This window comes from Heliangelus exortis, chromosome 8, assembly GCF_036169615.1.
Source record: "Heliangelus exortis chromosome 8, bHelExo1.hap1, whole genome shotgun sequence".
Lineage (NCBI taxonomy): Eukaryota > Metazoa > Chordata > Aves > Apodiformes > Trochilidae > Heliangelus > Heliangelus exortis.
Window position 1 is genome coordinate 29,180,626 of NC_092429.1, and position 27,180 is coordinate 29,207,805.

A 27,180-nucleotide genomic window follows, 5' to 3' on the forward strand; every position below is an offset into this window, starting at 1 on the left:
GCAGTGAGCTCACCCCTCAGCCTCCTTTTCTCCAAACTGAACAATCAAAGGGACCTCAGCCCCTCCTCATAAGTCACCCCCCCCAGACCCTTCACCATCCTTGCATCTCCTTTGGATGCTCTCCAACACTTGATGGGGAGACCTCATCACTCTCTACAACTCCCTGAAAGGAGGTTGGAGCCAGGGGGGGGTTGGGCTCTTTTCCCAGGCAACTCTCAGCAAGACAAGAGGGCACAAGAGGTCTCAAGTTGTGCCAGGGGAGGTTTAGGTTGGACATGAGAAAGAATTTCTTTAGGGAGAGGGTGATCAGCCATTGGAATGGGCTGCCCAGGGAAGGGGTGGATTCTCCATCCCTGGAGATATTTCAAAAGAGCCTGGATGTGGCACTCAGTGCCATGGGCTGGGAACTGCAGTGGGAGTGGATCAAGGGTTGGACTTGATGAGCTCTGAGGTCCCTTCCAACCCAGCCCATTCTATGATCCTATGATTCTATGATATGTCTGTTCTGTACTGGGGTGCCCAAAACTGCCCCCAGTGCTCAGGGTGAGGCCACAGCAGTGCAGAGCAGAGTGGGACAACCCCCTCCCTTGGCCAGCTGGCAATGCTGTTCTTGATGCACCCCAGGACACGGTTGTCCCTCCTGGCTGCCAGGCCACACTGCTGGCTCACGTTCAGTTTGCCATCAGCCAGGACCCCCAGGTCCCTCTCTGCTCTCCTGCCACTCATTCCCCAGTCTGTATTTGCCACCAGGGTTGCCCTGTGCTAGCTGCAGAATTTGGCCCTTGCTAAACTTCCCGTGGCTGGGGGTTGCCCATCTCTCTAACCTGTCCAGGTCTCTCTGCAGGGCCTGCCTGCCCTCCAGGGAGCTGACCACTCCTCCCAGTTTCATGTCATCTGCAAACTTGCTTAAAATTCCTTCCAGTCCTGGTTCTGAGTGATTGATGAAGGTGTTGAAGAGGGTCAGGGATGGAGCCCTGCCAGTCACCCACTACTGGGCAGTCGCCAGCCTGATGTTACCCTGTTCACTGTCACTCTTTGTGCTTGACCAGTTGCTCACCTATCATCGTATCTCATGGTTGTCCAGCTGCATGCTGGACATTTTATCCAGGAGGAGACTATGAGAGGTAGTATAAAACAGGGGAACAAGGGAAGCAGGCTGAGAGTGAAGCATCCAAGTCTGTGAAAACAAAAGCTGACTGTAAAATGCTGCAAAAAGATCTCAGAGTGACAGAGTGAAAAAACTGCAGATGAAATTCAGTGCTAATAAACACCAAGTAATGCACACATGGAAAAACAACCTTCTGTCTAAATCCACAGCAATGGGCTCTGAACTAACTACTACCTCTGGAAACAGGTCACAAGTTATTATAGACAGCTCTTTTGTCATACCAGCTCAGTATTCAGTGGTAGTTCATAAAAGGCAAACAAAAAAGTGGCATTTGAAAAGAAAAAAGAGGAAATGAGAAAATATCATTACATTGCTCCATTAAACCTCACACTGCACTTACAGCTTGGGCACTGAGAGAAGTGCTACTCCCTTAATCTGAAAGGAAATAAGGAAGAACTAGAAATGATTCAAAGGGTGACAAGGAGCAAAGATACTGAGCAGCTTCCAAGTGGGATAGGATTAAATAGATTAAACTCCTCAGTCTGAAAAAGAAGTCATCAAAGGGAATCAAGGAGGCCAGTAAAATCAAAAGCAGGATAGAGAAGGTAAGTGGGGGAACAATGACTGTTTCTCACTACACAAGAACAATAGAGTTTCACATGAAATGACTGTGGCAAGTGCAAAGCAAATGCACAGATAAGCTACAGAACTGCCACTAGCATAAAAGGCTGGGAATCCAAAGAGGGATAAGAAAATTTTACCAAAGAAAAATTCAGGAGCACAATGTTAAAATAAACGGTCCAAGAAGCCTCTGAGCACCAGACTCTGGGAAAATACATGAAATCATCACCGTTTGCTTATACTACTCTGTCCCCTGAGCATTCACTCTTCCCTGCCACTGGAGACATGATGCTGAGCTAGAAAGACTCCTGCACAGACAGCTGTTCTCATGGATGCAGCAGTGAGATGGACGAGACAAAACACACGAATCTCTTCAGTTAGCTTCACTGTTTTGAGTGCTGCTTTGCCACTTGCAATACATGAAGCCAGGAAAAAGCAAAAAATTTATTTAAAATCTAAACAAAATAAGTATAAAGAGTTATTCTCCTGAAAGCTAAAGCTATAGATTGATCTTATTTAGGAAAACTAACAGAAGTACTTTGCACCATGACTGCAAATTCAAGATGACCCAGTGATGCACTCAGAACCATTTTTTGGCAGTTTTTGTTGTGGTTGGGTTTGTTTTGATTTTTAAAGAGAACTGGAAGAGACAACTGCCAACAATAGATGAATACAAAATGCCATTTGGAAAGTAAAACCAGACTTTATCCTGCTGGAAAGTCCTCAGGGAGAAGGTGAGTGGCAGAATTTAACTCCTTCAAAACACGGAAAGCTTTTTAGAGCGGCTGAACACACCCCCCCCCACACACACAAAAAGATGTTTTAGAAACCATCTCTCCTGAGCAAAAAGAGTAGCTGATTGCTTGGCAAAGGCTGTCCCTCTGGCAGGGAGAGGTGCCAAGGCTATAGGAAATGAAGCAAGGCTGGAGACCATTCCTATGGTCATGTGTTCACCTGAAAAACCAGCTTGGCCACCGGTGGTATCCTGTTTGCGCAGTTCACCAAACACCTTAATGAGGGGCTACAGCATTTTCAACAATGACTTCACAAATTACAGGTGTTTTAACATGTTTATGTCAAAGATGACCCCAGGATCAAGAGGCAAAGGGGCACGGGACCAACCCAAGTCCTTGCAGGGAGGCATTCAAGGTAAGGTTGCTTCCTCCACCTGCAGAGACATATGGAGACAACAGCGAGCGAGATACCTGTTTCTCCTCTGCACCAGAACACTTGGCCACCTGCACTGACCTCAGGGAGCTCGGTGCTGCAGGTCTCTGTCTACTGTGAGCACTGGCAGAGACTGCAGCCATTATCCTACAGAACAGCTGTGCTGGTCAGGCACAGGAACAAGCACGAGGCTCCCTGAAGCTGGGTGGTCATGCACTCTAAAACTATGTGCCTACCACCAGACCTGTATCCTCCCACACCATCACTGGCCACGGAAAGTGCCTCCCTCTGCACAGCACAGCCCTCAAAACGAGGTGATGCCCACAAGCCAGGCAATCCCACAGCAACACACCAGGACACACGCACAGCCCTTGGTCTCAGGCTTTGGACCCTGCAGTCTGATTACCCTGAAAGCAACTCTAGGTCTTCAGAGCAAAGCAACAGAGACCACTGCTGGTTTTTTTTTAAGGACCGGCTCTTGGATTTCACTTGTCAAGCACCAGTTTTGCACACAGTGGTAGAAAGGACTGTGTGGACCCTGAACTCACTGCTGGAACAACACAGAAGCCTGCAGTTGCTTTCCCAGCTGGTGATCCTGCTTTGCAGGCAATGCTGCATGTGTACTGCCAGAGCAAGGGTGCCAACTGCTCTGCTGCACCAGCAGAGAAGCAATGATTCATGTGTCTACAGGGAGGAGAAGAAACAAAGACCATACACAGCAAGCTGGGAGATGGGAAGAAACAATGCAAAAAAATTTAAAAAAAAGCCTGCACACACAGAGGGAAACATCTCGCTGTCTGTACAACCTACACGTTCTGTTGACGAGGCTTGAGGTGTCTTCAGTAGCCAAAGAGCAAACCAGGGATAAATCTCTGCATCTTCCAGCATATAATTAGAGCTGCAAATATTTAGCAAATGTTTCTGCTGAAAGGGACTTTTCTCCCAGTAGGTAAAATCAGCATCTGCTGAGTGGTGACCATTTAACATTCAACCTGCTGCCAATCTACATTCCACAGAGAGACCCGTAGGAGAGACATGGAGCTGTGCCACTTGTAATAACTGTGTGACTGGCACCATGTCAATGCTTTAATGTAGAAAGCTACCCTGTGTCACTAAGCAGATCTCTCCTTTCTTTTGGCTAATGGCTTTCACACCCATTGGCAACAACGTCAAGCCTGAAGGGGTATGAGCCTTCTGAGATCTGCCTGGCAAAGCTGACAACAGAAATATTGAGACTGGGGTGGAGAGAAGGAAAGAAGGAAACTACTACGGTGAATAATTCTGCTCTTGTTGCTTTGCTTTTCATCTGTGTTTAGTGTCTTCATCCCTTTCCCTTCCTACTGCAGCAATGGTCAGTTCAGCAGAACCTGCAACATCCTTTGCTTGCTGTGAGCAGAACTATGCCAAACCCTCTGCAGCAGCCAGCAGATCCAGGGCAGGGTCCCTCCTGCCTTTATGAGTCAGGCTTCAAGGGGAAATTTATACCAGGGACACTATCTGCAAGGGCACAAGACTCAGACATTTTCCTTTTTAGTCTCAGACAGTTTCAGAAAATGGTCATAACAGCTCTGGCAGCTGCCATCCAACCTACAGGGGCATTTTCAGCAAAGGCATTGGGCTGCATCCACAGACACACAGATCCCCTGGGGAGGGGGAAAGTTGTGCAGATCCAGTTGTGCAGGTCCTGCCCAGATGACCACACCAATTTCCTCAGCAGCTCCCTACAAATAGAGACAAAGGAGGGTATGATGTTTCTGTGGGACAGGATGCATGTTGGCCTAGACCAGTTTCATTTTTAAATGTCTACACAACACCTCCAACACAAGGCCCATGCAGAGGCTGAAGCAGTTTGCATTTTTGTTGTGAAATCCAAAAGAGCAAGACTGAAAAGCAAAAAAGCAAAGCAAAAAAAGCAAAAAAAAAAAAAAAAAGCCCTGAATTAGCCCTGAATTTTTCTTGCTTCTTCTTATCCTATACAGACAGAATCCTTTTAGAGTCCACCAAGAAAAAAGAAAAAACATATAAATGAAACAAAACCATCAGGCCACCAATCTTAGCAATCTTCGACATACCCATAATTTCTACTTCATTTTTAGCTAATGGTGGAAATTAGTCTTGGGATAGTTGATAAAAATCAACCTGTCTCTGCTGGGTTAGTACCATGATCTGTGGCCCAGCGACTACTTCCAGTACAATTGATTTTCCTTTTTGGCAACCAAGAGGCCAGTCAATAATAATGTTGTTTGAGAAGGATTGAGTCATGAGGGAGAGGAACCCTCCCTGCCATTTATTATGTTTGTATTGTCTCCATTTGAAAAGATTTTTTTTCTCTGAGGACATGAGTGAAGGTGAGGGCTACTCTGGGTCCCCATCTCCAGGAGCCCTCTGACTCACAAGTGTGCTGGCATGCAAACAGAATGCAGGGAAGCAGCTGTCTGCTGGAGACATCTTGTAGGACTGGGAAGAAAAAAAAAAAAAGCCAGGGAGACTACACTAAGAATCTTTTAGGAAAAAACCCTTCCACAAACAGAAAAACAAAAGCCAGGTAACTCAGTATCACCTGCAAACAAGTACAGCTCCAGAGAGCTGTGCAGCCTTAGGTCAACTGGTACAACACTGTCACCAAAGAGCAACCAACCCTCTCTGCAGACAGCACAGACACGAGATGCTTTCCACTGACATTACTGCTGTATATGAAGAAATAAAGTAAAATAAAGTCTACACAGATTAGGCACCAGATTTCCTAACTTGATGATTTTCAGGTTTGGTTCCCAAGTTTCCTTCTCAATCCTCTGAGAGCCCATGAGTGACTGATGAGAACCTGTTGACAAGTAGTTTAAGTCTCAGTACAGTGATCTGCACCTTTACTAGGAAGGTAAAAGGTCAGCAAATAAATACTGAAGATCAATTCCAGCTTTTTTCCTTGCTTCCTTTTTTCCTTTACAGCTTCCATCCTTGCAGTCATACAAAATCAGCATACATAAATGGCTACCATAACTTTGATAAGCTGATCAACAGAACTGCACACCGATACAGTTTAAAAATAATAAAATAATATTTAGATACAATTTCAACTCAGGTGTATGTTAACTCAGGTGTTCTACTACATAGGTACGTACGCAGCCTCTAATTATCCTGTGTGTGGAGGTGACACAGTTCCACTCACAACTAGCAACATTTATTTTGAGATTTGTTCACGTGGCCAGAGAGGCTTGAAAAGTTTTTTCAGAGTAAGCTGATCTGTGGCAAGCACTTCAGCATAGTTCCCCCCCACGCATACCTAAGGGCACGCCCTGAACACACAGGTTATTATTTTGGAGTAAAGAGTACCCACAAATGAAACAAAAAGTGCAGCCACAGGTCCAGGAGAGCCTGTGGTCTACAGTTCTGATGTTGCAAATGAGATGCTGTTTGCCCTTCTCTCTCTCATTGGGCAATTACTACACCATGATGCTCTTAATCTTTCTTAAAGCAGCACCAACAGTTTGTGTACCTGCAATGCTGCCAGGGTAGCATGAGCAGTCCTGTGGGACCTTTGCACCAGAGCACAGAATCCTCTTTTCCAGGCTGCCTTACTTGCCTTGCTCTTGTAGGAAGAGATCATCAGACTTAGATCCACAAGCACTCATCCACCTAAAAGCACTGAAGCAGCACACTGTGCCTAAAATTTTGCTGAAATACACTCAAAGAGCTCCTCTGAACTGAGCAGCATCTCACATCCAGGAGAGGAGCTGAGGTCTGCTGCCTCCTCCTCACTGGCACTGCACCACCAGATACAACTGAGGACAAATAAAGTCTCTGGCCAGGCCAGGTGGCTGCTCCTGGCCCAGGGAACACTGAGAATGCCACGGAAAAGCTGCATGGGAACGTGAAGCTGGGGTACAATTCTTCAGAGCCTTCCCCCAGTGGCTGCTCCTGGCCCAGGGAACACAGAGAATGCCACGGAAAAGCTGCATGGGAACGTGAAGCTGGGGTGCAATTCTTCAGAGCCTTCCCCCAGCTGGAGAAAACACTGAAAGGAAAAACTCTCCCCATAGTGGAAAAACATTCTCCTTTGTTTCTTGTCCTCTGCAAGAAAAACAGTCATGTCTCCATACATTTTAAAACTAGAAATGGATATTATAACCATGTTGCTGAGCTCCTTCATAACTGACATAATTAATAGACTTCCTTTCACTTCTTCATTCAACTAAAAACCTACATTTCAGGCTAACAGTTGCAGTGGAAGGAGCCTGCTTTCAGACTGAGCCCCAAGCTCTGGGTATTTCCAGCAGGGCTCCACACCACCACCCACTTTGAAATGGCCTCTGGCCCTGAAGATTTAGGTAATTCAATTACACAAATGCCCCTTTTCAAAAAAGCAGAGAAGCCTGTTGCCTCTCTGTATCCCCTTGCCCATGGCAATTGCTCACCACTTCTTTTCAAAGATGCTATTAGAGCCAATTATGAACAATCAGAGAAGTCAAGGGCTGCAGCTTTTCAGTGACATCAGTGAACCACAGCTCTGAAACTGCAACACCACTGCTTAAGACCAAAAGCACAGACACTGGGCAGCTGCAGCCCAGGAGTGTGTGGTTATTGCAAGGATCAAAGCTGTTTCCAGCAGGCCAGGGGAATGAGCAGAGCCAGGTGACCTCTCCTCCTGCTCCCAAGGTACCTGTTTATCAACACAGAGCAGAAAGCTGACTCTGGCAGAGTGCTGCTTGCAGCCCACAAAGGGAACAGCACTTCACTCCAAAATGACAGTGACACTGATTCAAGCCACCAGAGATTCTCTAATACTGAGCCCACCTCTCTTTATAGCTGACACATTAACTGATAGTGCATTTGGCAATGTCTTGCAGCAGCCTGCAGTGTTTATGGCCTGTGAAGAGGCAGGAGTTTCTCCCTCTCCCTTTTCCTTCTGATTGCTTTTAAAATTCCTTCTGCTCTTCCTTTGGATGTGAATTCTTACAGGGTAAAGGTCAGAAAAAAAAAAAAAAAAAAAAAAGATAAATAAACATGAGGTCACAAAGTCTTAAAATGTTATTGCAATTTATATATGGCTAAGAATAAAAATGTGTCTGCCCTCTCTGGGAACACACCTAAGTGCAAACAAAGACCTTTATAAAAAACTGTCCTTTATTACCCTGGTGAGAAAAAAAATATTAAAAGATTGATTTTCTTTTTATGGTTATTATTAACCTTTTGTTACTGTCCAAAAATAATCTGGTTAGAAAATGTGCAATACATCAAAAAGAAAAAAAAGAGAAGAACGATTTAAAAGAAAATTAATGCTCAGGGATGACTCTCACTTCAGCCTTTTCTTCTGAGAGTCAGACTTTACCTCTGAAGAAATGAGAGAGACCAACATCAAAGAGAAATGAGTCTTCAGCCCACTGCAGTGGTACAGCATCATGGACAGAACAGGGATGCCAGGCTTCCAGGACAAAGGGGACAGGCAGGTGCCTGATCCAACTCCTCCCAGTTTCAAGGCAAAGCTGTCCCCATGGATATCTGAAACATCATGCCCCAGCTCTGAAAGGTGATGGTCTGACTGCAAAAAGCCCCCCCTTTGGCACTGGCTCCACTGCCCCTCTTCTATGTAAGGAAAAACTCCTAGAAAATCTATTACAACTGACATCTCTGAGGTCTAAGCATAAAAATTCATGTTTCACCAGCAACTGCAGAGCCAGACTTCCTACCACCCATCCCACCTGCAATTCTGCCCAAGCAAAAGCAAGAAAAGATTTTTTACAATGATGTTGTGTGAATGCAAATACCAACACAGCTCTTTGTAGCCTGTGAACACTGCAGTCTGCTGACAAGCCTTCAGATTGCAACTGTGCTCACAGCACACCTCTCACAAATTCCTGAAGTATCTACCACAAGGCTGCTCAAGATCTCACAAGCAAGAGCTAGAAAACCTGTCACCAGAGGTGTATCCGTGTCCAAACCTGGCAGGAGAGCAAAGCCAAGAAGTGTCATGCTGGTAAAGAGCAGTCAATCATAAGTTGACAGAAATATGTCACAATTATTCCCCAACACGATCGCACTTACACAGGTCAGCCCTTAATTACAGAATGCTGACAAAATGAGGAGCACTGACTCATGAACACAGGCAGGCTCGAGCTGGCTGGCTGGAATGAACCACTTGCAAAGCAGCTGTGAAGCAAGTGCAGTTCACAACTGGGTATGTGGGGTACACTAAAGCTGTGGCTAATTAAGCTCAGACAGGCGAGCTGCAAGTTGCAGTGGCTAAAAAGCTACTTCATGTTCAGTAAAGTCAAACTGTGCTAGCAACAGTGACTGCCCCAAGGGGGAGAGCTGGGGATGTGGGGATGGAAACAGCATAAGCTGTATGACTTGGCCCTCAGTTCCCACCACACCGTGACCTGAAGCATCGCCTATCCCTGTGGCACACCTTGCCAAAACCAGGCATTTGTTGGATAAGCTTCTGCTAAGCAAAGTGGGATTCTCTTTCTCTTAGTCCACAAAGTTCTGCTGAGAGTGTAGTGCTACAAAAAAACCACTGGAGAATGTACTTTATGCAGGAAGGTACCAAACACGTTGTATGCAGGAAATCCTTGCCATCATAGAATCCTAGAATCCTAGAATCCTAGGGGTTGGAAGGGACCTGGAAAGATCATCTAGTCCAACCCCCCCTGCCAGAGCAGGGCCCCCTAGAGTACATCCCCTAGGAACGTGTCCAGGTGGGTTTTGAATGTCTCCAGTGAAGGAGACTCCACAACCCCCCTGGGCAGCCTGTTCCAGGGCTCCCTCACCCTTACAGTAAAAAAATTTTTTCTGATATTCAACTTGAACCTCCTATGCTCCAATTTACACCCATTACCCCTTGTCCTATCACTGGTCACCACTGAGAAAAGCCTAACTCCATCTCCCTGACACTCACCCCTTACATATTTGAAAACATTGATGAGGTCACCCCTCAGTCTCCTTTTCTCCAAACTAAAGAGCCCCAGCTCCCTCAGCCTTTCCTCATAAGGGAGATGTTCCACTCCCTTAATCATCTCAGTAGCTCTGCGCTGGACTCTTTCAAGCACTTCCCTGTCCTTCTTGAACTGAGGGGCCCAGAACTGGACACAATACTCCAGGTGTGGCCTCACCAATGCAGAATAGAGGGGGAGGAGAACCTCTCTTGACCTACTAACCACACCCTTTCTAATGCACCCCAGGATGCCATTGGCCTTCTTGGCCACAAGGGCACATTGCTGGCTCATGGGCATCTTCTTGTCTACCAGGACCCCCAGGTCTCTTTCACGTTGAATCATGTTGGAAGCCACATCCAGGAGATCAGAAATCTTTACAGCAGGGAAAATTATCAGCAGAACTGAACAAGGCCCATTATGACTCTGTATTTCATACAAACAAATTCTGCTGCTGTTCCCATGTTACCTTTTTGGATGTTCTTCTCTGCAGTAAGTGCCCTGAGAGAACTTATTGCAGAGTTTTGAAGGAGCAGTTTCAAGTGAAACATTTGTCCAGGAGGTCAGGCAGCACATCAATTAAATTCAACTTTTGTTTTCCCTTTCTTACCTGGCTGTTAACATCTGCAGCATGCTGTAACAGTACTGAAACCAGCTCCTTGTGTCCTCTGTCACATGCCCAGTGGAGCAGAGCCCGACCCTACAACATCCAGGAGAAAATGAACAAAGTCAGATAAAAAGCAAGGAGAATCACAGTCTTGCTATTGAGTACCAATAACAAAATTAACACAGGCTTATTTTTTTCTTTTTTTCTTTTTTAAAGCTACATAAATATTAGTATGTAATGTATTATAATTCCTGATTTAGGCTTTCAGAATGTTAAAAATTACATTTAGTTCAATTTTTAAATTAATTCAGCATCAGACCCACAGGCCAGTGAAAATTCTACAAGGGAAAACCAGCAAATCACAAAAAGCAGAAGCTGTGACATGCTTTGCTGGGCTACACAGATGTGGGATTTTTGACACCTCTGACTTTTCTGGGAGCAATGACTTACACAGCATGGGTAAAAGTTTTCAGTGCTGCCCTATGTGACCTAATTGCCAAGTCCCCAAAAGCTGAGTGGCTCTGGCAGGTTCCAAAGCCCTTTGCTCACTAGGTACACTTAGTAACTGAGGCTGAGTGCCAGTACCAGTCTCTCCTGATTTAGGACCACACCTGGATGTGATTCCCTGGAAATCACCCTGCAGATACCCAAGAAATCATCCCCCAAGCTGTGGCACTGCCAGCCTGACCTGTGTTTCCCAGCGTGCTACACTGAACAGTTGCAGATCTTCAGAGAGGAAATAAGCTAAACCAGCCCATGTCTGGTTATAAATCTCTCGACAGTGCAGTGGGGAACAAGACAAGCAACTCATTTATCTGCTAATGGGAATCATGAGCCAAATTTCCTGATCATGGTGCCAAAGCAGCAGAAGGGGCAGGAGACACCTGCAACCAAAGCTCCCACTGCTGCTGCTGCCTGTTCTTTGGGAGGGCAGCAGAGGCAGGACAAGTTTCTGAGTAAGGAAATGCCACCTCAGACACAAGGTGTTAAGCTTTTTAAGTTTTTTTTTTTTTAACTTTAACTTTTTGACCCTGCAGGTAATTAATTTTTGTAACACATAATTTTAATGTTATCCTAATTAACCCCAAATCAGAATGAATATTCTGACAAAGACTTTTTATGGAAGCACTGATAACTTCCACAGGCCAATGATTCATGTTCTTGCACTCAACACTGCTATCAAAGTCTACAAGAGGGAAGAGTACAATTTAAAACAATTGGTAAACATGGAAAGACTTTGAATTCATATTTAGCATCCTTAATTAATCTCTGGTCTGGTAATTATTTAAGGCTTAAGACCTCAGTCGGACAAAGTAGCTTTTTTTTTGCCACAGATGTTTATTTCAAAAGAAAAATGCACGATTTACAACATGCACAATAGCAACAACCACTTCAACAGATGATTTAAGTTTCTTTAGGTACGTGTAGAGGAGTAATACTGTAATTACACAAGTGTATTCTGCAATTACATGGCAAAATAAAGGCATTTCTAGCCTCTACATCAAAATTCACATTACAAATGAGTGGCTCTGTTGTGTTGGTTTGTGTGTGTCTCTGGACAAGCAGAATCTCATTCGAGTGGTGCTGAACATGTCTGAGACCAGGAAAGGAAACCCAACAGCTCAGAAGAGACAGAGCTGGTAATTCCCTCAGCTTAGGGGTATTGCAGCACTGTCCCTTCAGGTGCCACTGGAGGGATGGTTCATCTGCACGTGTTGCCTTTTGACCAAGAGAGGAAACTGAAGCCTCATCATCTGTAGTCATTAAAAATCCTCTTGTGCTATTTGCAGGAGTATGGATTTCAAGTCTCGGGCCAATTCCACTTTGGGTAATTGCACTCTGCTTACCTATATATTTTCTCAGCAATTCTAAATGGCTACAGTATTTTCCAATTAGTGCCTTAAATGGCTCTGCATTGTAACTGTGAACTGTTAAACAGCTGACAGGTTCCACCCAAGAAATGTCTGCACCCCTGCAGCATGTGATGCCCTGAACATAGGCTCTAAGGGACTTTAGAGACCTCCTGTGCAAGAGCACAAGAGCTGAAATGGAAGTAAATTCTCTTGCAGAAGAATCCCAAACTATGTCCTGTAGAACAAAAAGCATTACCAAAGAACTTATATTTAAAACAAGATAATATTCACCATTGGGTCCACAGGATCATGTGGTAGCATGTGCAGCATGTGATGCCCTGAACATAGGCTCTAAGGGACTTTAGAGACCTCCTGTGCAAGAGCACAAGAGTTGAAATGGAAGTAAATTCAGTTGCAGAAGAATCCCAAACTATGTCCTGTAGAACAAAAAGCATTACCAAGGAACTTATATTTAAAACAAGATAATATTTACTATTGGGTCCACAGGATCAGGCAAATTAAAACACCTGGGAGTTCTCACTTGTGTACTTAGGCAGCCATACAGCAACAGCATCTACCTCAAATCTTCCTTAAAGCAAACCCTAGAGATAAGATAAACTAAACGTAGAATTCTACCTCTGTATAGTGTGGATATCACCTATGGATATTAAAAAATTCTTTAGTATGCATGGCTGGTGCTTTATATCAGGATACAGTGTGTTTGTTTTTAAAAAACATGGAAATCTTCAGAGCCCCAGCCTGGGCTTTCCCAACACCCCCCCCCCTATGTGATTATTTCACTGAGCAGTGAGACTCACAGCTACACCAATAATTTTGTACAGGTAAGCACTGCAGTAGTGAGGACAAACACAAGCAAACATCAAGGCACTCCCCTTCGTGCCACTCCAACACACAACAGTTGTTGCAGAAATTGAGAGGATGCATTTTCCCCGGCCCTTGAAGTATTTAATAAAAAAAAAAAAAAAGAATAAAAATAGCACCAGTGCACTAATCCTGGCTCTTAAATCTTCTGTGCTTTGCTTGGATAACTGCTGCCAGCTTGGCCAGCTCCTGCAGCAGCTTCTCAAGCCAAGGGCACATCAATTTTGCTCGGTGCCAAGTCACAGGGTGTTCACAAACAAAGCACAGGACAGGGATTTGTCTCAGATAGACTGAGTCTCAGCAGAGAAATGGATGGGAATGATTTCCACATCAATTAGCCAGCACTGAGAAAGGAGAGCAAAGCCAAACTGAATGGCTGTGCTACAATATTAAGTTGTACTTCTAGGCATGATGCTTGCAGCTGTAATGGCTGTATAGCTATGAGAGCCACTCTAACCTGTGGCAAGTGTTTTCATTACCAGCCATTAAAAATAAATATATATAAATATATAAATGTCTAAATGTCCCCCTGGTAGTAAAAACTGAATAGAAGGGACATTGTTGCAAATATACCAGTAAACTTCAGATTTGATTCAGAAGTCAGTCACTTTCATAGTCCTGAAACATTTGGGGGGAGTTTTTCTAATGGGAGTAAGCATCTCCATCCAGAAGGATCTGATCCTTCTTCAAAGCAACTTTTTTCCCCCCATTCTTTCCTTGGCAAGCTGGCACCAGTTTGGCACTTGCTGTCTCAGAAGCACGAGGGTCAGGGACTAAGCAAGCAGCATTTCAGAAGCCTTTCATTAAAGTTTTGGCAAGGGCTTAACCACTGCACGCAGGTAGCATGTTTGTTTACTGGGATTCCTCCAACAACTAAAAAAACCTTCTCTTTGTACAACCTCCCCAGTCCTTGGCACAAATTACAAAAGCAACTTGCCCAGGCCTTTTGAGTGGTTTCTGGTTTGTTAAGAAGCTGAAGGAATACTGCTCTGAAAAAGGCAACAAGCAATCTACACTACCAGGATGTGCCTGCAGTGACTTCACAGCCAGAGGTCATTTTTTATTTCATTAGTCTTGCTGACACATGCAAGAGAAACAAGTTGTTTTAGTCTGTGCTACTCCTTCTGAGTGAATGCAGGCTATTCCCTTGAACTCTGGGCAATTTAGACACAGTAAATGGAAACTTGCACATGATTACTGTCGTTAGATTCTTTGTTTAATTCTAAATTGAAGTTTATTATATTCAAACTGTTAGCAGGTATGTTGGCTCAAATGCTGTATGTGGAGACCTTTCTTTCCTGTGGGGAGGAGACCACTTGTTTGTTGGAAGTTGCCAAGTGCATCTACCTAAACTGTCACCCTTTCTGAAATCCATTTGATTCAAGTAAGCTGGCTTGTCCCCATTTTATGTTTTTATTCTTGATTTCTTTTTTCCTTTTGAACTTATTTCAGGTTTGCACAAAATGGGGGGAATAAAATTAAATACAGTACAACCCGTGACACAGAAATAAAATCTAAACACCTTGCAACCTCAGACAAGTTTTTATTGTACCAGGAAAGGCTGAGCCTAATGCCTTTGCAGTTTAGTATGAGACTACCTGGTGCCTCAGTAGATTTTGCTTCATGACAAGTTAACAGTTTGCATGCATCCCTGCTGCCATTTTAAATTTGTATGCATTTAAATCTAGGATTGACAGTGTGACAGCTACATTCAGAGGGCTGGGAGAGGCATCTTTTGGATACAGCAGGCTGTATTTGTAAAGTAACAGTAAAATAGCTAATAAAAATGATACAATTATGCTTGCATACACTTCACTCCATCGAGGGCTCAGGATCAGTTATTTCCTGTCTAAAATGTGTTCTAAAACTCCAATCAACCTGCATGATATTGGAAAATAAGCTGCCCTCTAGATTGTGAAGAACACTTTCAGATACTGAGCAACACTGTTAATGGTTTCAGCTCTTTACACAACATGAAATTAATACTTTTCAGACTTTTCTTCCTGGATAGCTTTTTTAAGACTTTTTTTCCCCAACAATTTTCCTCAAACCTAAGGAAGCAAACACTTGCCCAACCTCCTGCACACCCCTCAAAAAAAACCAAACAAAACCAAACCAACAAGTGTTCTTACCTCCTGTTTGAGCACTTGCCAAATGAACCCAAAATCATCAAGGCTGGGAGAATTTAACTATGGGGGAACTCTGCACCAGTGGGAATCCTCCCACTAGCCCTCCACAGGCAGCTGGCTTTTCAGCTCCTGTCTGTACTGAAGCAACTCCATGTTCTGCAAGAGCCACGTGCTGGTACCCACTAGTTCAGAAACAGGTCTTAGACTTGTGGTCATTCCCAAAGAGGATGGCACCTGGCAGCTTTCAGATCAGGCTATTTGGATTTTTTTTTTTTTAATGTTTGCACATTTGCTGCTTGAACACAAAAAGAAGATACAAGCTTCTGAGCCCTGCTGACCATGAAAGATCACCTTGCCAGTAGAAATGAAGCACTACCAACCTGATGTTACTATACACTTATTTCAAGTGTGTGATCCCCAAATCAGCTTTGATTAATGAAAGGACTCCAGCCATGTTCTGTGGGGCTGCCCTGGACATCTACTTCTGTGAGTGGCAGAAGGAGGGAAGGAGCTCAGTAACAGCCCTGTTTCAGCAGCCATGTGGCACACGACAGTTTCAGTTCATTGAATTTATGATGTGAAATTCCAACCCTGATCGTGAACGCCCTCCCTTCTCTTCTCTGAAAATTAATTCACACGAATTCCTGATTAATAATAAAAGGACCTGCCATCAGCATTCAGAGCCCCAGCCGGGGCTGTCATGGCTCAGAGGGCAGAAATCTGCTTAGAGCTACAGAAGAACCCAACTGAATTTGTGGCGTCTCAGTCTATGAATGTGTAAGCACTTCATCTGTTCACCAAAACAATGTGCTGGGAAGTAGCTCTGCATCTGATGGGCAGGAGCAGGGCTGGCTGGCAGCAGGCAAGCATGGAAACCAAGGGGGTAAAGCTGGTACTGTGACATTTCCTGATGGATGAGCAGGAAATTGTCCACACCAGGTGTTTACTTTTACCAAGAAAAGGAACGATTCACAATTCCAAATGCTTATCTTTTTCTTGAGGTTTGTAGCAATGTCCATATTATCTCCCTATGGAAAATGGTGTTTTGAGCCTGATGAACAGAGGAAGACTGAACGATGCAAACACAGAAAAAAAACCCCAAACACATAGAAAGTTTGTGATATCCTAAAGCATCACAGTGAGTACATCCACGCTACCTGAAATCCAATGGAAAGCTAATTTCAAACAGATGATCCCTGTTTCAATCAGTACATGGTTGCCCAGCTGTTGCAGTACCTTGTTGAAACAATCCTAAATGGAATTTTTAAAAGATGTGGCACTGAATTAATAAGTCAAACAGTTAAAAGATTGATAGCCTTTATCTTTTTTCCTCATACCTCCTCATCTGTGACATTCACATCCACTTTTTTTGATCGAATGGCTTTGGTTACATAGTCAATGTTGTTTTCTCTGCAGTAATCAAAAATGTTCTTGTCCTCTTCCCTGTTCAGGAAACAAAAAGAAGAATCATTGTGTTACTGCAGAGGCCATACACACATTTCAGTAGTATCACTAGACAGAAACACAAGCCTGGTATTGCACATGCAGAGTAATACATTTTTCCAAGGTGAGAGACAGAAGACACTTGTTTCTTAGAAAACAAAGGGTTTCTTAACAATATTATGGCAGGACAGAAGTCAGGTTACTCCTGCACGCTGGCACAGAATGTCTGTACAGTTAGCAAACACATTCAAGCCATGGAATAAAGCACTGCAGTCCCACAGAAGATAAAAGTCTTATGCTGCTCTTTTCCCTGCTATAGAGCCACTGTAGGTCAGTTCAAAGGCCCCTTCCAATGCCCTCCAGCTCAGACAGGACAGTGGCTTGGAGAAAAAAGCAGAAGAAACAGGACACATGCACAGGTAACTGTCCTGGGTTAGATCTGCCCAGGAAACTCAGTAGAGAAACTTAAAGATTTCTGTAGCTAGAGGCTGCATCCAGATTAGCATATTTATCTGGCATTTTCTCCAAGTTGTTCTTCCACCCTGTTCTGCTTTTCAGTCCTTGACCTCTCTAAAGGACAAGCTCTACAACTTAGCATTCTGTGGGTGAGGGGGCCAAGAGTGGACAAGGACTTTATTGTGTGGCTTTAAGACAGATGCCTGACATTACTGACAATTACTCTCCAGTAAGTAATTGTTCAGGGATTTGTGAATCCCTGGATTCACCTTGGAATCTGACAACAGGGTTTAGGCTTTTTTTTTTTTATTATTATTTACCAGCCTCTACGTGACCTAGTTGCACTCCTCCTTTTTGGGCTGACAGTCTTAAAACAAAGCTTGATAGTGACCTCTGCTCAGAGCACCAGGCTGGTGTATGCAGAGGGACCTGTGCCAGGATATCACACTGTGCTCCCTCAGCCCTGCTTGCAGGCAAAAAGCCCAACAAGTTTTGGTGTCACAGGCACCTGAGTTACACCTATAGCTGATTCTAGGGCTAAAAGAAGTACCTTGGCTTCAAACACCTCAAAACTTGTCTTTTTGCCATCTAAAGAGAACCTCTAATGAAGTTACGACACTTCACAGATCCATAAATATTACAAAAGAGCTTTGTGTGAGTGACTGGAGCTTTGTGGCAGTTACCAAAGCACACGTGAGGAATCTTAAGCACAGAACCAAGATATTTTTATTTTGTTGTGCAGCTTTCCACTCACACATCTAATGCTGGCAAGTTACTATTGCTAGGAAAGTGTAACTCTCCTTCCATCCATGTTGGTTGCCAGTGGACACTTATTTATTCCAACACAGCCAGTTTCCCTGTGGAATGGGGGCTATGCCCTAGTAGCACAAGGCACCTTTACAACAGTACCTTTAGGCATGGGTACACTGACACAAGTGAAAAGAGATCTTTGGTTCTCCAAAAGCAAACCAAAAACCTACATAGTACCCTCCCTTCCTGGTTTCCAGATGAAAACTGCCACTCAAATTAACCCATCAGCATTACTACAGGACTTGGCAGCTTCACAAGAGTTAAACACAACGTAGTTGCCTCCCATGATGTCCCCAGTTTTCAATCAACTGAAGACAGGCTGGATGTTCAGCAGAAATTTGAGCTGACAGCCTCACACAAAAATTCCTCAGACAAACAGGAGGTTGCTGGAGCAGGTCAGACCCATTTGAGTGGTTGTTCTGCTGTGGGTCTTTGAGGCAGAAGAGAACAGCCTCCACAATGACCCCAGACAGCACAAGGAGAACTGATTGCCTGGTGCTAAAAGGCAACAGTTCTCCTCCCATTCATCTGCACTGCTCTTGAACCTCACAGGCTGAGGAACAGAGCAAGAAAAAGTAAAACCTAAATGTTATTTGCATTTGAGCAATGGCTTACAAGGAAAGTGATGCTCTTGGACCAGTAGTCCCAAGAAATATGAAAAGAATGTCACCAAGACCACTTCTATTGCTCTCATCAGGACAGGTAGAGCTCCATGACACAACTTTGACTTCCAGCCTTGTTATTATACACCTGGCTTACTAAGTTACACTCTGTTCTTCAGGCCTCAAGCATCCATTTCCTACCTCGGTGCCAGTAAAATGTGAGGAAAAAAAGTGCTGGTATTCAGCTCCTGCAGTAAAGTGCTGATTTCTCCAAAGAAGTCCTCTGACCTCTCTCTCACACTGCCTTACTAGCACTATTGTCCTGCACATCATCCCTCCTCTTTGCACACAAACAGTTGTTGCTCATAGCTGACTTGCACTTTTCTGGTGAAGAGCTGGATGGTGCTCAAGATTTCACACCCTGTGGTAGGCACAGGAACATTACAGAAGTCTTCCAGTTTCTTAACCAGTCTCTCATGAACTTACTTGCTGGAGGTCTTGTCTGTACACTACACAAGCTCCAGGGAACTACACTGCTAAATGCTTTAGATGCAACTTGAAAACTGGAGAAAAAAGAAAAGGCAAAAGCTTATATTGCTTGAGACAGAACTTGACAGATTCATGATGGAGGTTATGAGACATGCCTGCCCCCACTATCAAGGGCTGATTTGATATGCTGGGAAGTCCCTCTAGTCCTGCCTTGTTAGTCCAACCTCCCAAAAACCCCCTTGGCTGCTGAAAGCAGCCTTTTGGCTGAAGCTGCTATTCAGACAGCACTGTGCAGGAACTTGGTTCTTTCCCCACTTCACACACTTATTACAGATCCCTTTCTTCCACAACACTAAAGTAGAGCCCAGTCTCTCCTTGCTAGGGAAGCCCACAGGCACCCTCCTGGATGATTTGCTGTGTTGCAACCATGAGCTCAGGTTGTGCCCTCCTGGTCAGCCCAGGCAGTGGGATTTCCCTGTGCCACAGAGCCCTGCTGGACCTGGCACATGGGAGTGATGAAGAATCACCCCAGGGAGCCTGCTGCAGGGGCTGTACCTCGACACTGGCACACCAAAACCAGACCATCTTTCTCCTGCAGCCTCCAGACAAGGCTTCTAATCTGTTCCTGAGGATATTTGTGTCTAAGTGGGAAATGACCTGACACAGCTCTTTGGATATGATTTAGCTTTTCTGGAATAACCACCTCTGCAAATGCTGTATGCATCCCCCTTCCAAAAAACCACTTTTCTTTCAGAAGACTCCACAATGGAATTAATCCAGAATAGCCATTTCCTCACCTGAAGATAAGGTTTTGGGAAATTTTGTCTTTCTACTCTGCATTTATTTCTCAAGCTTTAAACCATTCCTCTGCCCCTGATGCCCTCTTAAAACGTAGCATATATTATCTCCAACTTTTCTACAAATATTAACAAGAAGAAATGAGTCCTTTGCCAGATAGGTGTGAGGAAAGTCCATGCAGTTGGAGCAAAGACACTCTCCCTGCAAACTAAGTAGTCCTGTGAAGCTGCACCCCAGGCACTTTAAACAATTTGATCCAGTGACATGTCAAAACCAGAAAGAGAAACTGAGATAAGAGTTCAGAAGAGTTAAAACCAGATTTTTGGAGGGACCACATACTAGGGCAAATCCTTCACTTGAATGGTGTGAATGGAATCAAGACAAGTTATTGTTATTTGCTTATTTTGCATTTGAAGCCATACAGGACAAATAAGAAACACAGCTTGAAAACCTGGCAACTCAGGTCCCTGCCCCCACCCCCCCCAGCAGCTTTATTTCTCATGTGTTTGTGCACATCCTGAATAATCTCTCCATGGTAGTGGCTACAACAAAAAGGATGCAGCAATTTTATCAGAATTTGTAGTTCACATAAAACTGGTAAGAGTCTGACACAAGGCCCAGAAACAGATAGAAACAGCCTAAAACTAGACAGGAGCACACCAGTAATACAAAAGTAAGTAACACTGCACAGAAATTACTCAGCTGGTCTTATGGCAGGGAGAGCCCATAGCATTTCTGCTGGAATTTTCAGAAAAATCTCAATTTAAGTAGAGCATTCAAGACACAGACAGATGGGAAAGACCATGAAACTCAACCTGATGGAGACGTGCACAGTTATTTAATAACTGTAGCTAAAAGAAAGACCTGGATATGAGTTGGTTTCCATGTCAGACTGTGATACCCAAGCACCAGCTCTCTTTTTTGAGCTAAAAAGGAGTCTTCAAGTCAGGAACCACTTGACAGTCAGCAAAGGCAGTGAACGTGTACTTCCTGGCCACAAGGGTTTATCTGTCGTCCACTCTCCCACCCAAAAAAGCCAACACCCAACCCCCAAGGTTCATTTTTTCTGTTCTCCCTCGTCCCCAAAAGAGATGCCAACTCTGATTTAAGGTTGAGCTGAAGCATACCTGTTGCCTTCAGGTAACACATGGGCATTTCTCTCTACCCTTGAACAGAAGGACATAGAAGGAGCTAAACCAAGCCACCTCTTCCCAAGCTTGGAAGGCTTCACAAGCCTTCTTCCATGTCCAAAATGCACGTCTTGAGCCCAGTTTATAAATGGTTTGTGGAAAAGATCTGCCACTGGTTACCCAGCTTAACCAGCCCCCACTTCTTACATGCAGTGCTGCAAACCTCCTTGCTTTTGAAAGAGCCACTGAGACTACCATTAAAAAGGAGCACAGAAGAGACCCAAAATTCAGATATTCTGTCCTCACACAGAGAGCAGCTCCCAAATTGTCCCATGCCCTTCCCCCTCCCCCTCGCAGGTTACCTCCAGCACAAAGCTCTGGGCAGAGGGCTGCCATCGGGTGCTACTTTGGGTATCCTCTCCCCTTTTTCTGGGGCTGGTCCGAGCCCTGTCCCAGTGGCCCTGGCTGCTGCTAACAGGTGGCTTCACCCCTCTGCTTGGCACGGGGCTGCCGAGCGAGAGGGAGCGCGGCGGAGCGGAGCGAGGAGCCGAGAGATGCTCTCAAACACTCAGTGTTTATGTCAAGGCCCTCGGCCTCCCAAGGGACCCATTTTCACATAATCTATAATTATCTCTTCGCTTTAATCGCCTCGTCACTTCTGAGGCTCTCCTGGGCACAGGAAGAGGAAAAGCTCATTAACTGAACCTTTTCTCCTCTCTCCAGCCACCCATAGCTTTTAATTGCTTGGTGTTGTTATTATCTATCAGTGCAACTGGGATCATTTTCATAAGAAAGGGTGGTGGGAGGGAGGGAGGCAGGAGCGGGTCCCTGAGGTATGCACCACAGACAAACCTTTGCTTTCTCAATTATTTATGCCAGCTGAGGTTTTACAAGCTGAATAAATCCATAACTCAAGTTTATTTTGCACCAGCAGGCCATCCCGGGGGAAGTGTTGCCCACTTGCCGCACACTCGCGTGCCGTCCCCCGGGAGCAGCAGGGACATAGCAGACATGTGTCAGCCAATTCCCCACCCACCACGCAGCCACTTCAGGAGATTAGCAGCAGCACCAGAGGGGAGGCAGCCATGAAAACCCAAACAGGAGCTGGGCAGAAGGATGAGCTCTCCCAAAGGGAAGGCAGGCCTGAGCCCAGCCGCCCCTTTGCACAACAAAGCAAAGCCCCACGGGTCAGCGCTCTGGGGACATGAAAAAGGGGGGGGGAGCAATAAACTTGGCAATCATCATGAAGTCAGGGGCTTGCCTGCTAAACATCACCAGAAGAGCCTCCATTTCTAAATGATGCTGACCTGAAAAAAAAAAACAAAACAAACCACCCAAACCCCAGCTGCCTGGACCCGCACGTGTTTTGTTTGAGACGCGGCACGGCTGAGCACGCTGGGGGCAGCTTGGGCTCTACACCACCAGGAAAGCTCTTCCACTGGGATTGCTTCCACAGCTCTTCCACTGGGATTGCTTCCACAGCTCTTCCACTGGGATTGCAGAGCCCAGCCTTGGCCTTGTCGGTTTGGGAGTGCAGAGCCCAGGTCTGGGAGCAGCAGACATCCACAGCGCAGCCACCCAAACTCACACAGGGCCTCATGGCAACCACGTCACCCCCCACATCTCCGCGGTTCTGTGGCCATTTCCGTAGTTGGTGTTCCTCAAATAGGGGATGGAGGGAGAGAACAAAACCCCGACCGTGCTCTGGAGTGCTTGGGCTCATCTCAAAAGCCACTGCCACTGCTTTGAAGTGGCATCCTTGCAACGGATGCTGGAAACAGCTCTTTAAAATTCAGCAGCCTTTGTGCCTGACCACACGCAGTGACCTCTGGTATTTTCTGCCAAAACAGTTCATTTGTCTCCCACAACAACTAATCAATTCCTGAGGCCATCCATCACGGGGGCTCGCGCGAGCCGGGCTGGCAGCGGGGCCAGATGGTGGCTGTGTTAGTGGGATTAATACAATTCTGATAGATTACACAGCATCAGGAGGGCTCCCGAGCACGAGGGGTGCCCACTCCACACCTCCATCCTAAACACAGCCCTGCTCATCACTAGGGCCACTCCCAAGCATTAAGGGTGGAAGTTTCCATCAGGAAAGGGCTTCTCCAGCAGCCCTGGGGATGGCTGCAGTGCCAGGCACAGCTCAGATGTCTCCATGGCTGGTGGTGGGTGCTGTGCCCACCCCGGCACCCCGAGGCTGTGCCCAAGCAGCCCGTGCTAGAGGGCAGGATGGCTCCTCCAGTGGAAGAGGAAAGGGACAAGGACATTTGGCAACACTATTTCACATCCTTGTCTGCCAAGTCAATGCTTTTGTTTGCTGAAAATGCTAATAAACTGCTTCCTCCTCGCCCCGGTTAAAAAAAATTAAAAAATTTTAAAATAGCTTTGAAGTTGAATTTCTGATGCTATGGTATTTTGGGCATCTCCCCCAGCTTGTGCCTTAGATTAGATTTATATTGGTAACACATCAGTCAACCTCATCTCACTGCTCATTTCCCAGGTTTGTGATACTGTAATTATAGCTATTTGATCATGAAAGACCTCAACTACTACTGCTCTTGTTCTGGTAATAAGACCAGAAAAGAAATAAAAAGCTGGATGTAGCAGTAAAAAAAAAAAAACCAAACCCACCACTACACCCAGCCTGAAATCACAGATATTTTCTCAATCCCTCCCCTTCCCTTGGAAGGGAACCTCCAAGTCCCACCATCAGTCACCAGCAAGCATTATTTTTATGTAATGCCCAAAGTGAGATAAGTGATTTGCAGAGAAACACAGAGGCAGAGCACTATGCTAATACATTCTGCAACTGTTCCCCATTAGTCACTGGGGGTACTTGAGCTCTTTATTGCCAGAGTTTATTAATGACTCCTAATTGATGACCAGTGCCCAGCACCCCAAAGTAAATAACTGCTACGCCTCATTAGCTCAAGAGACCTTCTCCTGATTTGAGGATTGATCTATGAACACACAAATTGCACAGATTTAACCAAATCTCCTTCTAAATTGATTTAATCAGATTGGTATAACCTGTTTCTATGGATGCTCTCGAATCTATTTGGAACCAGTGCAATGCACTTCTGTGAGCCAGAGTAACCATTTTTCTATCTTGTTCCCAGAGCAGAAACATTTGAGATAATTAGTGATATGGCAAAAATCAGCCCTGGCACTATCCCAGTTCCTCCTGCTTCTGATCCACCAGACTTCAGGGTAAGGTATGTTAACTCCACTTCATCCAACATTTACCTTAAACCCCAACTATTTCATTCCACAAAGGGAATGTAAGCTCTATTTATGCATAATTTCAGACCTGCAACAGCATTGCTAATTTGCTCGGTGATTTACTGCTGATGGTAAATTAGTGCTTTACACTATTTAAAACAAAATCTTCTTCCTCTTATACAGAGCAGCCTGGGGGAGGGTCCCTCATTTGATCAACTGTTCAAAAGCTTCTGGTAAGAGTAAAATAAGTGAACCTGCTTAGGTGAACCTTCAACATTCTGCACTTGCATTCTTGCCTGTGGCCTGGTGCAAGGCAAGGTTGCCGGGCCCCAGATAAATTACACAGCCTTCCCCTGCCTGTGCATCAGCAGAATCCTAAAGGGCATCCAGTAGGCTGTGTTTGGCAGAGTAATGCCTGCTCAGAAATTGCTTTCAGAACTCTGTCAGAACCCAGGGCTGATGAGGACTTGGAGTTTTAGTTCTTACTACACAAGGTTTGGTTCGGTTTTTTTGCTTATTCTGGACTTCCTTAAAATGATCCTCTAACTAGGAAGTATTTATCCTATCAACAGCCCTGAAAAGTGGTTTGATTTATATTCCAACTTCTGTGAGGTTGTTGGAAAGCTTCAGTAAGGCCACCACTGACTCAATAACAGAGTCTGCATCAAAGTTCCTCAGATCTTAGGTTTCAAGGTAGCGAACACACTGAACTTTCTGCTCAGGACTTACAGGTGTTTCAGTTTATACTGGCTCAAGCCATTAAATTTTCTTTCCCCTAAGTATTTTCATTCTCTTTCTCTGTAGAAAACGCCTTTTTTTTTTTTAAGCCTACATTGTACTTACAAAACCAGTGAGGTATTACTGAATGCTAATCTTATGTTCTTGTAAGTAACCACTCACAGCTTTAAAAAAGTCACCTTTCTGAGGTGAGTGCGTTTAATATCAAAACAATTCACCCCATGCTCTGGATAAACTTGGATGCCAAGTTGAATGCCTAGAGTCATCCTTCTACAGCTTATGTGCTTGCAGATTTGGTACCTGTGACATTTTGGTGTTTAGGGCTATGCTTTGACTGTTTTAACTATCACCATTAGAAATGTCCCTATACTTGCACACATTTATTCCCTCTTCTAGTAAGAACATAAGCAGTAGGCAAAAGGCATGCTACACAGGCAACTGCACTGAGGAAGCTGAAGGCAGGTGAGATCTGACACCAGCTCATTTCCTTTCTTGCAACTGAAGACACTGAAGCCTGTGAGCCAAACTGTGCTAAGTTTCCTAACATGAGTTATGTGCTAACATGAGTTTCCATTCTGCCATCAGTCAGGAGACTTCATTTAACTCACTTTCAGCAGAGCCACCTTATCCCAGCTGTATCAGAGACTACCTCTGCCCACAGTCCCCCAACATAAAGACAGAGAGCTCCTTGAGCATGTCCAGAGCAGAGCCACTGAAATGCTCAGAGGGCTGAGCACCTCCCTGGGAAGCCAGGCTGAGGGATTGGGGTTGTTCAGCCTGGAGAAGAGGAAGCTCCCAGGTGAGCTCAGAGCAACCTTCCAATATTTGAAGGGGCTACAAGAAAGCTGGGGGAGGGCTTTGGACATGGGTGTGTAGTGAGAGGACAAGGGAAAATGGTTTCAAACTTAAAGAGGGGAGATTAGGAGGAAATTCTTGTTTACAGAACTGGAACAGGTTGCCCAGGGAAGCTGTGGATGCCCCCTCCATGGAACTGTTCCAAGGCCTCGAGCAACCTGATCTAGTGGGAGGTGTCCCTGCCCATTGCCAGGGGGCTGGAACCAGCTGATCTTTAAAGCCCCTTCCAACACAAACCATTCTGTGATTCTATTTTCCCCACAGTACGTTGGGGAAAAAAGCACTCAGAGCTGTAGTTCAAGTCCTAAACACGTCATGTTCAGGGAAATTAAAAAAAAAAACAACAAGGAGATCTAGACTATCAAGCCAACCAGAGCAAAATCTGTTTTCCTATATACTGTGCTGTATTTCATAACTAGGAAGGGGCACAGGCAGCACCTCTGAAAGCACAGCAGGTAGTGAGCACAGATCCCATACATCACTCAACACTGGGCAGCACTGATTGGTTCCACTCCTAGAAAAACTTGAGCAGGATTTGAACCACAAAGTCAAACTGTGAGACCAAAGATGTTGGCTGAGACCTACACTGACACAGCAGGGAAGAAAAAGGAGCTTGTGGCTAGCAGAAGTGCTATTCCTCAAACAGCACGTTAAACCAAGGTCACACCTGACTGTGCTGGCTCCCTGTGCAAGGTAGAGAAGGCTACTCCTGGCCAAGTGTTCCATCTCACTACAAAGTGGATTGCAGTGCTGGGGGAAGTGCCCGCAGCGCAGAGCTGCGACCTCATTTGCTTACACAGAACAGTTGCATCCACTTCCACCCCAGCTCCACTGCAAAGGGTTTGGAGCTTTGGAGCTCAAGATTTATTTTTCATTGGTTTGCGACAAGTCAAAAAAAAAATGCTGTGCTAAGAGTTCTGACACTTCAGGAAAGTTCTCAGCAACCTTGGGAGGCTCTGTGTTGAGAAAGCAGCGTTTATCTTTCAATGAAATGGGATCACATCCACATAAATGGGTGACTGCAACATGACAGCAAACACTGCTCAGAAATTTAGTCTTCCTTTGACTAAAAATCCGACACCCTATTCTGAAACATCCTCCAGGCAATCATATCAGCATTGGAGTTAATATTACACCCATGATGAGTAGTCTGGAACAGTAAAAAAACCCCAACCAACCAACCAACCAAAAAAACCAAACCAAAAACCAGCTGTCCTTATTCAGTAGCTAATGCCACTTACTATTTGCACCTTGACAGTTTTTAAAAAGCAGCCATTCTAGTTCAGTAAATGCATTTCTACTATGCTAGCTGCAGAAGCTAGAAAAAATTAATTTCATATA

The 27,180-nt window shown here is 45.0% G+C and overlaps 1 protein-coding gene across 1 annotated transcript in view; it reads right to left on the reverse strand.

Annotated features, from left to right (window-relative positions):
* ACBD6 (acyl-CoA binding domain containing 6) overlaps positions 1-27,180 on the reverse strand; it is an 88,181-nt gene that overhangs the window by 35,285 nt on the left and 25,716 nt on the right. The window contains exons 5-6 of the mRNA XM_071751373.1: positions 16,631-16,736; positions 10,433-10,522 (exon numbers count right to left, since the gene is read on the reverse strand). Of these exons, the coding sequence (XP_071607474.1) occupies positions 10,433-10,522; positions 16,631-16,736 (196 nt within the window). The remainder of the gene's footprint in view (positions 1-10,432; positions 10,523-16,630; positions 16,737-27,180) is intronic.